At 42.3% G+C, this 16,625-nt stretch overlaps 1 protein-coding gene across 2 annotated transcripts in view; it reads right to left on the bottom strand.

Annotated features, from left to right (window-relative positions):
* Positions 1 to 16,625, bottom strand: part of Acsm2b (acyl-CoA synthetase medium chain family member 2B) — a 29,298-nt gene that overhangs the window by 12,351 nt on the left and 322 nt on the right. For both annotated transcript variants that reach the window (XM_036190541.1, XM_036190551.1), the window contains exons 2-6: positions 7,132 to 7,342; positions 6,692 to 6,899; positions 4,608 to 4,751; positions 3,247 to 3,403; positions 150 to 229 (exon numbers count right to left, since the gene is read on the bottom strand). In XM_036190541.1, the coding sequence (XP_036046434.1) occupies positions 150 to 229; positions 3,247 to 3,403; positions 4,608 to 4,751; positions 6,692 to 6,899; positions 7,132 to 7,342 (800 nt within the window). The remainder of the gene's footprint in view (positions 1 to 149; positions 230 to 3,246; positions 3,404 to 4,607; positions 4,752 to 6,691; positions 6,900 to 7,131; positions 7,343 to 16,625) is intronic.

Raw genomic sequence — 16,625 nt, 5'->3', positions numbered from 1 at the left:
TTGTTGGAAATGAAGTCTACCCAGGCTTGGGACTGAGTTCTGGGTGCTATGATGGTGGCCCTGGGTATTTATATAGGCTATTTTTTCCCAGATAAATAGATATAGGGATGATTCTAGAGGCTCCTATCAGCCCCCCAAATGTCCATCACCTGGTAAGATCTTGTTGTAGCAACATCCGGTAAATGAGGGGGGCACCCACCATGCTGTTGATGGGATAGCTGGACAGCACCTGTGGGGAGAGAGCCATCTGAGTGAGACACTGCTCATTAGACCAGATGCCAACCTCAGCAAGGCACAGATCTCCATGACAGTCATAACTCAAGGTGTATCCTCAAGGTGTAGTGATACAGACTGAAATCCTAGTGTGTTTGCTTCAGACTTAACAAGTATCACGACTTTCACACATGCTCATGACACAACAGAGGAATGAACGCAGACAGAAAGAGGTCCAAGGTTCATTTGGAATACTTTTGTCAAAGCCTGGCTGCCTCTTCCCACTCAGTTTAAGACTCATCCTTGTAACCCCAACCCCACCTCACCAAAGGGGGTGTAAGGCCTTTGCTATCAAGGGGGATAGATCAAATGTAGGGTAAAAGGGTCAAGGAAAGAGTACCTTGACCTTGACTTGGCCTAGAGACTGGGAACAAGGAAAAACACCCTGACCCTGACTTGACCCCCAAGTCAGAGACCAAGGCTCTACTGGCAGGTTTCATGTGTCAACTTGACACAGCTAGATTCACTGGAGAGGAAGGAGCCTCAGCTGAGGAAATGCTTCCATGAGATCCACGTGTAAGGCATTTTCTCAATTAGTGATCAATGGGATAGGGCCCAGCCCATGGTGGGTGGTTCCATCCCTGGGCTCTTGGTTCTACAAAAAAGCAGACTGAGCAAGTCAGGGGAAGCAAGCCAGTAAGCAGCACTCCTCCATGGCCTCTGCATCAACTCCTGCCTCCAGGTTCCTGCCCTGTTTGAGTTCGGGTCCTGACTTCCTTCAGGGATAAACAGCAATGCTGAAGTATTTAGCCAGTTAAACCCATTCTTCCCCAACTTGCTTTTTGGTCGTGGTGTTTTGTTACAACAGAAACCCTAACTAAGACAAGGGCCAAGGTAGGAAAAACATCAATCCCTGAACCTGTCCCAGGTCAGGCCACAGAATCCCTCTAATCTCTGAGCTTCAAGATCAGGCTACCAAACCCTGAGCTTGCCCTAAAATCAGGCCACATAATCTCTCCAATCCCAGGCCACTCTAGAAATTTTCACTCTCCAAGAAGCTGTATAAAGCCTGTCTTCTACTCAGTTCTCTGCTGCTTCTCACTAAAGCAGAGGCAGCCACCCTCCTGGGGTTTTCCCTACCAATAAGTCTCTTGTGTGAAGTTTGTTGTGTGGTGTGACTTTGCGGTATGTCTTGTCTCCTGACAGCCAGGATACCTTTCTCTTCAGAGCTGCAACACTTGCACTGGAGAAGCCTTTCCCCTCAGAGCTATAACTCTTCCACCAGATGCTGCAGCAAATGAATTCTATGATCTTGGATCAGTGCTTTGATCTTCTGGAACTTGGTTTGTTATCGGCTATTTCCATGAAAATAATTGTGAAAGACCAGAGTGGTCAAAAGTGGCTGAAATCATGTCTCAATATTTCCAAAGCAGTGCCAAGAAAGGCCCGGAACTGAGTGCTAACTATGCCTTGTGATTCCGCCTGAAGTTCCCCCAATGACCTCATGCAGCATATGCTGTGATCCTACTGATGTTCCTGAGTCCTGCAGGGTTAGGTGGCTCACAAGCAACTGGAGGAGTCAGTGTTTGCCACATGGTATGCAATGCTGTTTTCCTCACCATATTTGTTTTGTGCAGAACTGAATAGTGATCTAAGCAAACATCTAGAAAAAAAGAACATGAATCACACAATAGTTTCCTGTATGTGTAACTGATGACACTGTCTAATTCTGTAGTATATTTTTGCAATCAAAAAGAGCATTCATTACTTGTTACTATGCAGTAAAAAGCAGCTATAGCATGTAGATATATTTAATAACTACCTCAGATTTTACAGGGAAAGTAATCTTATTTGCTTTTTAGAATTCCTCCCAGGTAAATTCCCCAAACTGAACACAAACCAAACACCCACCTTTACTATGATGGGAAAGAAAGGGTGACACATGGAATACTATAGAACAATTTAAAAGAACAAATCAGACAAATGCAAAAATATGGATTAACCTCACAGAGAAATTTGCTGAGTGAAATAAACCAGACACAAAAGATAATCCATCCTACACCTGAATTTATGAGAGAGAGAGAGAGAGAGAGAGAGAGAGAGAGAGAGAGAGAGAGAGAAGAGGTGAAATTTAAGCTGGTAGAAGTCAAGAGTTTTTAACTTAGGAGGTGAGAGCATGGCTAGGGAGGTGTGGTCACCTTCTGCAGCTCTGGGAACATCTGAGGCCTCCATCTGGTGATGATTACATAGGTGTCTACAATGAACCATCCATTCCATATGCTGAGTGGATCCATAGGCTGGATCTCTAAACCTCATGTGATTGGATTTGGAGATAATGATGCCAAATACTGAAAAGGGTGTGCTGGTGCCACACTAGTTATGGTCATAAGGATGAGATTCTCTCTCTCCTTCTCACTCCTCCCCTCCCTCCCTCCCTTCTCACCTCCCCACTTCTTCCTCCCCTAAGGCTACAGCAAGAAGGTGATTGATCTTCTACAGCATGAGGTTCCTCACTAATCAGGTGACCCCTCCAGCACCTTGATCATCTTCAAGTCCATCCTTCAGAAGCATGGGAAACATCTGCTGTTTGAGCCCCCCAGTCTGTTGTATTTCTGGGAGGTGACTGAGGCAGTGTCTGCCCCAAGTGATTGCTTTTCAGACTGTACACTAGAATGGTGTGGCCTTTCATACATTTTAACCATTGTCTAACATGTGTGTGAGGGAGATAGTATCACCTCTCATCCCTTTATCTAAGGTCTCACAGCAAAAGAAGTGCCTCTTAGTTGAGAGAAGAACCACCTAGTCCCATCTCTTGGACATATGCCATTCATCAATGCCTGGGTCCACCTCTCTCCCTAGACCATGAGCTTTGTTAGATGGGTGCAAACTTCCATCTTTCTTCCTGCTGTCCACTGCTCATCCATGTGGCTGGGATTTAGCAGAAGTTTTATGAATTGAAACCAACTGCTATGACCTGGAGTGTGCAAACCCTGAGCTTACTCTGACCAACCAATGTGGACGGTCCTCTCTTACCTTTAGAACAGTCTGTGGGTCAAACTTTGGCAAAAGACGGATAAATGTGCATGCTCCCAATGACCAAGGTTCCAGAAATGAGGTTAAAATGTTCACTATCCAACCTGTGTCTGAGATGGTCCATATCGTGTCAGAGACATCCAGGCCTGTCCAGGTGCTGAGAACACAGAACATAGGCACACAGAGCTGAGTGCACACTGATGGGCATGGTGCTTGAGGAGCTGTGTGGGGAAGGGTGAGGTGTGGGCATGCAGCATGTGTGTGGAAAGGTGGCAGTGCTTTAGAAAGTGTGACCCCAGAAGACACAATTTAGCGGATAACTGGGTTGGGCTCTCACTTTATTCCCAGAACTAGCACAGTGACTGACAAGTGAAACCATCCAGGAAAAGCTTACTAACAGAAGGCATCAAAGTAAACAACCATTTGTGTGTGTGTGTGTGTGTGTGTGTGTGTGTGTGTGTGTGTGTGCAAGCATACACATGTATGGACTGTGCAGATGCATTTATCTATTAATCTCCACCTTAGTTTTTAGATAGGGTCTGTCACTGACCCTTGGGCTTACTGATTGGCTAGACTGGCTAGCCAATGAGCTTCAGAGGTAGAGCATTTATGCTTTAAAAAAGTTTTTTAACATTAAAATATTTCCCGCCGGGTGGTGGTGGCACACGCCTTTAATCCCAGCACTAGGGAGGCAGAGCCAGGCGGATCTTTGTGAATTCGAGGCTAGCCTGGGCTACCAAGTGAGTTCCAGGAAAAGGTGCAAAGCTACACAGAGAAACCCTGTCTTGAAAAAAAAATTCCCATTCTAGTAATAAAATTACTATTGTAAGAAGGATCTATGGAAAAAGAGCACAGAGATCTTCAGTTATTAGCTCATGAAGACCCTGGTATGATACCTTCTAATTCCACAGATCATAGTTACCTAGTAATGAAATCAGTGCTAGCTTGAGACCTGTGTTCTAGAAACTCCGATAACTCTGTTCACCCTATTCCTCTAATGACACTTCTCACATAAATGAATTTGCAAAGTAGCTATTGACAAAATGATGTCCTCCTGAAATTTAGGTGTTTTCAAAGCAAATTGCCAGGAACCCAAAGACAAGGCAGAGAGTGTCTGGGAATAGGGCATCTACGCCCACTACTATTTTTCAGTCTATTAGTGTGGCTTGAAACAAAGAAGGGGTCTCTTGAGACCTTGTGTTGTCTAAAATAGAGAGGTCACACTGAAGAGTTCTCAGTACGCGAAGCCTTGCCCTTTTAGCCTCCCTTCTCAAGTTGTCTTTCTGGAAGTCTCCAGGGCAAATCAGACCTGACTTCAGGACAGTTGTCATGAATCTATAGAGGGAAAAGGCTCAGCTTACCCAGCATCCATCTTGGCCTTGATGCCCAGGCTGGAATGGGAGTGTTCTACCATCTTGGGAGGGCCACTGGTCCCACTAGTGAAGTAGATGGCAGCTGATTCATGGCTTCCAGTTTCCACACAGTGATGAGTGGTGGATGCATCCCTACAAGGACCAGAAAGTCAATGTCTCAGATCTAGCCTGGAAACTGATGATTCTGTGACTCATTTTCCCTCACTAGCCCTCAAGTAGATGAGGGCAAGTCAGATGATCTGTTTCTGAAGGGCAGCTATTGAGTGGTAAAATTCATGCATTCCTGAGAGAGTCAGGGTTAGCATTTTATTAACTATGTAAGTTTGTACAAGTTACTTAACTTCTGTGAGTCTCACTTTCCATATCTATGAAATGGGAACAGGAACAACAAAAAAAACCTACCTCAGAGTTTAGTGAGAAAGTTAACTCTACAACAAAGAAAGAGAGAAATACTTATTCAGGACGGAATGTTAATTCAGTTGTGGTTGGCCCCAGAACAATACCAAGAACACAGAAGTTGAGCAGTTTGTTTTCCAAGTGATGAAAAAAAAAATTTTTATTTTGTGTGCATGAGTGTTTTGTCTGCATGTATGTATATGCACAATGTGCATATGTTTCCTGTGGAGGTCAGACAAGGGCATTGGATCCCCTGGAACTAGAGTTATTGACAGTTGTAAGTTGCCATGTAGGTGCTGGGAGTCAAACTGAGGTCCTCTGGAAGAGCAGCCAATCTCTCCAGCATCCCACATGGTTTCTTGAAACCCATTTTTATTCTCTGGAATAGCCCACAGATCTCTTATAGTCTTGAATTTGAATCTCTCAAAGCTGGTATTTTATTGTTTATTTTTATGGGAATTATTTTAAAGATCATGGCAGTAGAAAATAAAAACAACAAAATATTATGTTCTCCCTAGATGTTTCCTAAGGCACATGCCTCTCAAAACAGGAGGCAAGAACCCCATTTATCCAGCCAGTCTTGCTGTGCAATTCTGGAAGGGCCACTATTCTGGAAGGAAATGGATCCTGGGGATATAGAATGTGGGAAGAAGAGCCTGGAAGTCAGTGTACCAGGCATCTCTTAGATGCTGCCTCATGTTTCATCAATGGCTGTGGTGAATAGTTCTGGATGTCTTTCAGACCCATTCAGATCAATAGCATGGTATTACTTCTAGCATGTGCAAGTGATTCACCTTAATGCCAGGATACGCGTGCGCGCACGCGTGTGTGTGTGTGTGTGTGTGTGTGTGTGTGTGTGTGTGTGTGTGTGTGTTTGTAGGTGCTGTGTATGTATGAATTTATATGTGTCTATGTGGTGTGTGTTTATGTGTGTCTGACTGTCTGTATATATGCATGTGTGTCTATGTCATGTGTGTATGCATGTATATATTATGTATATTGCCATGTAGTATATGTGTGTGGTGTGTATGTGTTGTATTCATGTGAGTATGTGATAAGCCCATACCTGTGTGTGAACATTCAGAGACCTAGGCAGGGTGTCAGGTGTCTCTCTTTACTGCTTTTCGTGATATTTCCTTGAGACAGAGTCTCTCAATGAACCAGAATCTTAGCTTTTTGACTAGGCTAGGCCGGCCTGTGAACTCTTGGGCTCTGCTTGTCTTTACCTCCTAATGCTAGAGTTTAAGGCATGTGAAGCCCTGCTGGCATTTTACATGGGCGATTGGGATTTAAACTCAGGTCCTCACACTTGTACAGCAAGTGTTCTTACCTGGTGAGCCATGTTCTCAGACCCTCAGTCTCCCAGGCTTTTTCCCTTTTTTTAATGCTACTATGGCATGGGACTCTGGGCCTGCAAGTGTAAAGGCCCAGAAGTGTGTGGTAGATAACGCCCCTTACAACCATTAACAAATGAAGATGAAAGTATTTGTTATTCCTTTGTTAGAAAATCCTGGAGGTATTCTGTGTGCTTCTCAGAAGGTTTATGCATACCGAGCCCCACCTACCTTTGGAAGGAGTCCATGTTGAACATTTGCCTTTCTTTCTTTTCTGTCTCACTCTCCTTATCCTTGATTTCCACTTTGGATGGAAACCTGGCTAAAGCAAGAGATACTCACTTCAGCAACGCCTTGAAGTTGAGCCATCCTTCTCTCTTTTTTTCAGACACCAGCAACTTGATTTTCAGAAAAGGGCACTCAGGGGCCACAGTGTCCACTTCTTGGGCCACTTCATCCCCAGCCACAATGGCCCTGGCCTTGGATGACTGCAGCCTGTAGAGTATGTCTGTGGATTTCATCTGGATGGTTCCAGGCATGAAAACAAGGCCTGGAAAAGACAAATGGCTTAAAGAGAGCTAGGAAGGGAATTGTCTTCTTCCCCAGAGAAGGGCTGTGAACAGTCATGGGGCCAACAGGGAAGGGCATGTGGGATGTGAGGACCAATAGGGATAAGGACAGCATGTTCTGTGGGGAGTTCTGTGGAGAGAGGTGGCTGAAGTTCTCTGCCCTACGTTTCCTTTACAAGAGGAAGTGCCCAGCCTGTGTGGGCAGTTACTAACCAGTCCGAAAGCAGCCCAGGGTCACGAGCCACCACTCTGGGACTTGGGGAAGTACCACTGCCACACGGTCCCCACGCTGCAGGCCACAGGCCCCCGAGAGGACATTGGCGGCCTGTCGGCTGATGTCACTCAGTTCTCTGAAGTTCCACTTTACTTCTTGCCCACTACCACTCACCCACCACAGGGCTGGACGTGGAAGTCTCTTGCCAGCCTGAAAAAAAGAGATGGCCTAGTGATCGAAGACCCATGGGGACACAGCAAATAAAACAAATTGCAAGCCTAGGGATAGGCTTGTTGATCCAAGGACATCCACACACTAATAAAAAGTGTTTAAAAACCTTCAAAAATTTGTTTTAAATGAGGGTTAGGGTCAGGCGTTGGTGGCCCACGACTTTAATCCCAGCACTCGGGAGGCAGAGGTAAGCAGATCTCTGTGAGTTCGAGGCCAGTCTGGTTTACAGAGTGAGTTCCAGGAAAGGCGCAAAGCTACACAGAGAAACCCTGTCTTGACAAAACCAAAAAATAAATAAATAAATAAAAATTGAGGGTTATATCTATCAATAATATATTAAAATAGAGGCTTTTAATATGCATCCTTCAAAAAATAACAGTTAAAACATATTCTATATTACCATGATAGATAATTTAGATTTCTAGCAGGATTGGCTTGAAGATGCTTAAGAGATGTGTTTCCAGAGATGACTGGATAGTGTGGGCTCTGACATAATCGATGAACTAGTGGCTTGATGGATTCATATATGGCATTGGGAGATGGAGAAAGCAAGAAGTGGGTCCTGGGAAGAGGAAGTGAGTTGGGAGACATCCTTGGGGTTGAATCTTTCCCTGGACCTTTTTACTGTTATAAGTTTCATTATTTCTTCCTTGATTATTATTACTTTACATTTTTCTGGTTTATTTAACTATTTCTGTCATGGATTCTGTCATGGAGAACTGTAGTAGTAAGACCTTTCCACAGTATTCCAAGGAGGAATAAGTAAAAAAACAAAAACAAAAACAAAAAACAACAACAATAACAACTCCCCCCCCCACACACACACAAGAAGCTATCTGAGGAGACCAATGAATCAATAAAGTGCTTGCCACAGAAACTTTAGGACCTGAGTTTCACCCCCAGAGCATACATTAACCAAAAGTCAGTCATGGTGATGGCACAGTTGTAATTCATGCACTGGGGAGGTAGAGTCAGGTAGATGCCTGAGGCTTGCTGTCCAGTCAGTCCAATGTACTTGATGAGCTCCTGGTCAGTGAAAGACCCCATTGTAGCACAAATCCTAATTGGTCTTAATAATAAAAACCTGGAGTCAGATAGAGGGGTAAATGCTTAAAGATCAGACAGAAAAAGGAGCAGGCCACAGCCACTTCTTTCCTCTACCGAATCCTCAGACAAAAAAGGGACTGAGCTCCTATCTCCTCCCATCTTAATTACTCTCTCCACCCAGTCATATCACTTCCTGTCTCCACCTCCCTAGTTCTGAGATTAAAGGTGTGAGATCTCAAGTGCTGGGATCAAAGGAATATGCCACCACTGCCTGGCTCTGTTTCTCTTTTAGACCAGATCAATCTTGTGTAGCCCAGGCTGGCTTTGACCTTACAGAGATCCCACTGCCTTTGCCTCCCAAGTGCTGAGTGTGTGCCAACACTGCCTGGCTTATATGGCTAACCAGTGGCTTAGCTCCACACTCTGATCTTCAGGCAAGCTTTATTTGCTAGATCACAAACAAAATATTGCCACATTTCTGTAGTGATATGTTGTGTACCCTAATAAACTTGCATGGGGATCTGTCTAGCTTCTGAATTTGGTATCATTCTATTTACTGCTGAAGTCAATCTTCATAAGAAATCAGTGAAAGTTTCTTTTGGGCCCTGCATAACTTTTGTAAATGACTCAATTTTCTTTCCCACATCTTCAATTCTGTCCCAAGCATTCAAGGCTGCCATTTAGCATAAAGCCATAGTGTGGTCATCATATAGAGATACCTTTATACATTAGCATAATCTCCCTCTCCAAAAAGTTGATCTTGGGAGATTTCCATACCTCTAGCCCTTCTTTGTTGTTCAATGGTCTTAGCTTATCCTTCCACCAGGTCCTCCATTGTAACTGGGGACCAACTTCTTAGACAGCTGTAACCAAGTCTCTCCAGTCTTGAGGGATAATTCTATTACAAGTTGACCATGAGTTTAACATCTGCTTCACAAAAGGCAAATGCATACCATATGACACTATAGCTTTTTTGAATCTCCTCAAATCTAACATTTGCATAAGAGTCCAGTCAACTCTTACACAGCCTTGAGCATTTGGCAGTTCTTGTAAGGTTACTGGATAGATTAAGGTTGGCTGTTTGAAAGCCTTAGGCTGTTTCTCTGTAACCATATAATGCAATGCTGAGATTAGTTCTCATTTAAATTCCTCTGTCTGAATCTGAATATCTCTATGATCTATTTTAATAAGCTTTTCTAAAACTTTAATCTTGGCACTCATATTAACCAGCTTTTTAAATGATAAAACAAAAAATGATCAAACATATAATATTTATAATTGACATTAGGTAAACCCTATCAACATTATCCTCAACATTAAATATCCTCTCATCTAATTGTTCCATTTTCAAACTGTGCATCATGTAATCATACAGACACTTAGCTCTCTTCATTGTAATAATGTTTCACACTTTTACTGTGGGAAAACTCTCTATTTTGTAAACCAATTCCCTCCTTTAAGAATTCCCAATTGTCTCACCAAATCTGCAGGATGATGATTCAGATGTAAGGCTGATTGCTTCTGGGTAGAACAGTAGAAATCAGAGCAGGTTTTCAAGGCAGCTACCTAGTTTGGCAGAAACCTGAGGAGGGAGTCCAGTGAAAGCCCCCAACCTGCCAGGAGAAAAGAAGCCAAAGAGCCAGCTGTCTGCATGGGGGAATGTGTGAAAGCAGCTAACTCCTGTGGCATTTGGAGCCCAAACGCCTGTGTGTGGAGTTTGCTACAGAGAAGCCGCAACAGAAACATCCCAAAAGAAAGAGAAACCTAGGTGAGAGTGTAGTGACTCTGGCCACATGCAGCTCTGGCCTGTGCTGGTAGCTGCAAAGTCATAGGCAAGTGACTTTTTGGTGAACTTATGCCCCCAAAGTTGGATACCAGGTGTAGTGCAAATTCTAATTAGCCTTAATAATAAAAAACTGGAGTCAGATAGAGGGGTAAAAACTGAAAGATCAGACAGACAAAGGAGCAGGCCACAGCCACTTCTTACCTCTACCAAATCCAAATCCTTGAACCAAGAGGGGGCCGAGCTCCTGTCTCTTCCCACTGTACACTTCTCTCTCCACCCAGCCATATCACTTCCTGTCTCCACTTCCCTAGTGCTGAGGTTAAAAGAGTGAGCTCTCAAGTGCTGGGATCAAAGGTATGAGCACCACTGTCTGGCCTCTATGGCTAACTAGTTGCTAGCTCTGCCCTCTGATCTTCAGGCCAGCTTTATTTGTTAGATCACAAACAAAATGTCACTGCACTCTGTCTCAGAAACCAAAGTGATGGAACTGAGGAAGGGCATCTAAGGGTGACCTCTGGCCTCAGTTTGCACTAGCGCATATAAACATGTACATATGTGTGTCTATTCGTACACGCACAGAAAAAGGATACGTTTTGTTGTTGTTAGTCATCACTCTTGACACACAGTTCCTTCCTCTGTGTTGAAACAGTCTCTTGTGGATGGACAGGTGAGGCTGAGGGGCTCATGAAACTAATAAAACAATGAAGTGTGGTGATATATTGTGTACCCTAATAAACTTGCCTGAGGATCAGAGGACAGAGCCAGCCACTAGATTAGACACAAAGCCAGGCAGTGGTGGCATACATCTTTAATCCCAGCACTTGAGATCTCATGCCTTTGCTTGGGAAAACACACACACCTTTCATCCCAGGAAGTAATATGGCAGGGCAGAGAAAGGTATATAAGGCGAGAGGAAACAGTAACTCACTCTCTTGAGGCTGATGATTTCATAGAGTCAAGAGCTAGTGGCTGGCTATTCTGCTTCTCTGATCTTTCAACTTTCACCCTGATATCTGACTGTTTTTTTTTTTTTTAAATTAAAATACCACCTAGATTTGTACAACATCTAGAGTCCAACTTGTGGGGCACAAATTCATGAAAAAGCCACTTGCTTGTGGCCTTCCAGGCCCCAGATCAGGCCTGAGCTACAAGCAGTTGGAATCTCCACCCTGTGTAGGCTAGAGTCCCTAACCTGCTGGCTAAGTTTTTGTTGCAGCCTATCTGCAGCGTATTCCCCAGGCTCAGGCTCCAAACACGCCAGGATTATCTGCTTTTGCATGCCCCCCCCCATGCAGACTGTTGGCTCTTTGGCTTCTCCCCTCTCCCAGTGGGTCATGGCTTTCTATGGGACCCCTCCTTGGGCTGCTGCCACAATGTTGTCATCTGAATCAACACTGTCAGCAGACTTGGTGAGTCAATTGGGATTAGTTAAAAGATAATTTTTTCCCACATTAAAAATGGGAAACATTTTTACAATGAAAGGCATTTAGTCTCAACTATACATTAAACAATCTGAAAATGGAACAATTAAATGAGAGGATAATTAATGTTGATGAGATAGATGTAATGTCAACTATAATATTATTTGTTTGATCATTTTTGTTTTATCATTAAAAAGTTGGTTAATAAGATTGCCAAAATTAGTTTTACAAAAACTTGTTAAAACAGATCATAGAGATATCAAGACCCAGAAAGAAGAATTTAAAGGTGAACCAATCTCAGCATTGCATTATATGGTTACAGAGAAACAGCCTAAGGCTTTCAAACAGCCAACCTTAATCTATCCAGTAACCTTACAAGAACTGCCAAATGCTCAAGGCTGTGTAAGAGTTGACTGGACTCTTATGCAAATGTTAGATTTGAGGAGATTCAAAAAAGCTATAGTGTCATATGGTATGCATTTGCCTTTTGTGAAGCAGATGTTAAACTCATGGTCAACTTGTAATAGAATTATCCCTCAAGACTGGAGAGACTTGGTTACAGCTGTCTAAGAAGTTGGTCCCCAGTTACAATGGAGGACCTGGTGGAAGGATAAGCTAAGACCATTGAACAACAAAGAAGGGCTAGAGGTATGGAAATCTCCCAAGATCAACTTTTTGGAGAGGGAGATTATGCTAATGTATAAAGGTATCTCTATATGATGACCACACTATGGCTTTATGCTAAATGGCAGCCTTGAATGCTTGGGACAGAATTGAAGATGTGGGAAAGAAAATTGAGTCATTTACAAAAGTTATGCAGGGCCCAAAAGAAACTTTCACTGATTTCTTATGAAGATTGACTTCAGCAGTAAATAGAATGATACCAAATTCAGAAGCTAGACAGAAAATAATTGAGTCTCTGGCTTTTGAAAATGCTAATGCACAATGCAAAAGGGTAATTAGGCTGTTAAAGGCAAGCTCAGCACCTTTGGAAGAATGAATCCAATGAATATTGAATCTCATAACCATGATGATATTTGGATAGGAGAGGTGATTTCCAGAAGTTGGAAGAAAAATGGTAATGTCAGATGTTTCAAATGTGGTAAACAAGGTCACCTAAAAAAGAACTGTAAACAGGGAATTCCTAGAAATAATGTTTTCTCAAGGAATAATCCCAACAGAATGCCCCTCCCTTCTGGACTGTGTACAAGGTATGGCAAAGGCAGACATTGGACTAATGAATGTAGATCTACAAGAGACAGATAAGGTAATCCTTTGCCTTTGCCATTGGGAAACTCCCTGGAAGGCCTCTTGCAGGCCCTCAAGACAAATTTGGTTCAGTCCTTCCTACCATCATAGAAGAAGCTCCTTCCCAGAGCAATTAAGGAACCTAATGCCTGTTGTAAAAAACCATACTGCACAGGGTGATAGAACAGCTATAGAAAAGAGAACAAAAATTTAAGGAGAAACCATAAATCAGAATTGATAAAGATTAGTAGATTTGGAACCTCCCCAAAGTAAGGGTGGGGGAAGGGTTTTGTTTTTGTTTTTCAGGAGAATGAAGATTAAGGAATCCAAAGAACACTGGACAAATGAGACATCTGAAGAAAAAGGACAAATCATCCTGAAAAAAAAGTCTCAAGAGAAAGAGTAAATTGGCCTATTGATGTATCACATATCTAACAGGATAAAATTTCATAAGTCTTCCTAAATGTTTGTTTCTGCTGTTCTCTACAGACACACAACACAAATGGTCTTTATGTAGGCCCAGTTCAATTAAAAATTAAGGCTGGCTTTGGAGTTGGAGCATGGCTCTCTCCTTCGCTAAACCCAAGCATGCTTGTTAAAAGAAAATGCAAAATCTCTGTATCATGTCAGAAGAGCCAACTGATAATGGGACAGAAGAAAAACAAAAATTAAGGGACTATTCTATTGCCACTAATCACATAATTCTTTGGTTTTATTTTGACTCTTTAAAATTTTTCTTAAGGTATAAAATTTATGTCAAAATTTATAAGATTAATATATACATATATTAAAATTTTGTCATGATATTAATGGTTATATAGAGTACTAACTAATTCTAGAAAAAAAGGCTTCATCTAGCTTTCTGTACATGATTTTGGGTTTTAGTACTTATCAGTTTTCTGCAGTGAACCATGACCATGCCTAACAGTGACTTTGAAGTCTCCAAAAAGATGATGGGACCCCACAATGATGATTCTATTAGGATGATGATAATATCACTAAGCTGACAAACACCACTCAAAGATCAGCTTTGGACTACAAACTGCTCAGGACAATTTCTTGAGGTGGCTAGTTGAGATGATCCAGCCTCAGAGACTACTCTAGCTGGGACTTAAGACAAGTCCTGCATTTTCCCATTATGCAGAGACTGGACAACAATTGGTACAGCTACCTCTCCCAGGACTTGACAATTAACCCAATTTTTTTCTTTTCAGTATCCCCTAAAGATGCCATTGCCCTCAGACAGCAGAAGTAATTTTAAAAACAAGATGCCCACATTCCCAAGAGGTGAGGTGGGTGGTTTTTGTTCATTCAATGGGTTATGGATAATTGTCAATGCTTTGGAAGATTGATTACAATTTGTTAATTGATAATGGTAAAAAAAAAAAAGAAAGAAAAAGGTTAAACAAAGGAGATTAGATTTAGGATTCTTGTTTGAAAAAAAAGAACAAAAGATGATATAGATATAAGATAAAAGGTAGATTATTGAATCTACTCTGAAAAAAGATAGAATATGGATATGATAAGATTAAAAAGGTAGAAATCTACTTTTAGAAAGCAACTACTAATTTAAGATATTTTGTATTGAATTGAATTTTTGTATATTGATACAAATTTAAGATTAATTTTGTTAGGAAATACTGTACATATATTTCTAATCTTGTCCAAGGTATTGTACATATACAGCTTATTTAACAATATAATGTAAATTGCTAGTCCCTGAAAGCTATTATTAACAACTAATTAGGACATAAAGAAGTGCAGGTAGTATTTAGTCACCTATTACAATGGAACTTGTCAGGTTAGGTATGTTTTCAAAGTCAAATAGAAAGAAATATATTTTAGATAAACAGGTCATCTTCAAACACTTCAGAGATCTACAGAATATAGCATTTAAGAATGAAGCCTAAGCCCATGAGATGCACAAAGGCCTGTGAATCTTCTAGAAGCCCATCCAGGTTGTTATATAAGCAGTAACAGTTGCTAGTGCTGCAGTTGCCTGAAAGCCTCTCAAGGAGCATGTGTGATATGTGCTCAGGGCTTCGTGTATCCTTGAGTTACTCATGCTCCTGTAAATCCTTACCCACATCCTCTGAATAACCCTCCTAACATGCTCTTTGTTTCATCAATCTTGACTTAGAGCCTATCAGCTCTTTGGTCTGTCATTGCACTGTCTGTCTGGGATGAACTACATACTGCTGTAGTCACCCAAGAAGATTCCCACAACAACCTTGTACCTTGTTCCATCTTCAACACAGAATGCTGCAATCTCCATGCTAAGGTAGTGTCACAGTGCCAGGACCTCAGCTGTTTGTCACAGCTCCCTTTAGATAGTCCTGTTTGATGCCCCTGCTGGTCAAGTCCAGCCTTTCTCTTGCCTTAGCCTAGATGATCTGGTCCATTCTCTAGAAATGGATTTTGGGTGAAGGCAGTGGTGAGCTGGTAGCAAATAAACTCATAGATGGATGGGAAACTTGGAAGTTTCCACCTCCTCTCCATCTCTTATGCTTGAAGCCCTTTTATACTCTGATGAATGGACATCTTACTTGCACTCTTTAGTGACAGAGGCATGTGGCCTAGCTTTCTCAGAATCTGGTTCAATCTTGAGTTGTTGTTGATGCCTTCCTATGATCTGTGTTAATCAGACTGGCCCTCACTACGATATACATCTTAATATTTCTCTTAGCTCCTGGGTTCAGAGGCTTCAATAAATATTCCTTGGATCCATTGACTCTGAGCATGTGGTGAGGCAGGGCATCATGACAGTAGGAGTGTGTGGCTGAGGCTACTCACTTCGTGACAGATAGGAAGCAAAGAGAGAAGCAGAGACCACAGAGTTACGTTTCCAGTGAGCTGTTTCCTCTAGTGGCACCATTTCAAGTCTCCATCACCCCCCAGCCATTATCACCAGCTGGAGGCCAAGTGTTTACACTGAGCCTCATGGGCACTACTTGCTCAGTCCGCAACAAGCTCACCCACGCGCCAGCCCACTGCTCTTTAGTTCATGCTGGGAATCACAATAGAGTTTGTTTGGGATTACTGGGTTCTCTACAGTGTCCCATTGCCTCTGACCTTTAAATTATTTGTAGGAACATGTATTATTATATACAATCAAAAGCTTTATTACATTTGCATACATGTGCACATACATTTCAATTATCTCCACCCTCCTATATTCTTCTGTTCCCTTTCATCTCTTCTCACTTCTCTTGATATCTTTCTTCCTCCTAACTGGTTCTTCTTAGACTTTTATGGTGTGTGTGTGTGTGTGTGTGTGTGTGTGTGTGTGTGCGTGTGTGTGTGTCCAGTAAGTTTTATTAGAATTACTTCTAGGAGCATGGGGAAATGTTTGTTATAGGAGCATGGGCACAAGACTAGTGGCAACACTAATGAACAAAATGTCTCTTGGTCCCTCATTAACCTTTAACTGCATATAAATCCTCTGGCAGAGGTGGGACCTCTTGAGCTCCTCCCCATTCCATGAAATCTAGTCCAGGTAATTAATTACTAGTTACTGTGAGTTCAAGAGTGCAACGGCCATCTCATACCCAGAAATTACATTCCGCACCCCACCTCTTATGTTTCATAACATTTCCTGAACCTCTGAGGAGGTGATAGTAATATCCTATTTATGGAGCATTTGACAACCACTAATTCTAAGCACATTGACCATCTGTGAGTCTCTGCAATTACCACTGACAACTGCATACAGTGCTTCTCTGACAGAATCCCTTCTGCCTTTCTTTCTCCCAAGTCACAC

Source organism: Onychomys torridus, chromosome 1 (genome assembly GCF_903995425.1).
Source record: "Onychomys torridus chromosome 1, mOncTor1.1, whole genome shotgun sequence".
Taxonomy (NCBI): Eukaryota; Metazoa; Chordata; class Mammalia; order Rodentia; family Cricetidae; genus Onychomys; species Onychomys torridus.
The sequence above is the reverse complement of the archived record's forward strand: the minus strand, read 5'-3'. Positions and strand labels throughout refer to the sequence as shown.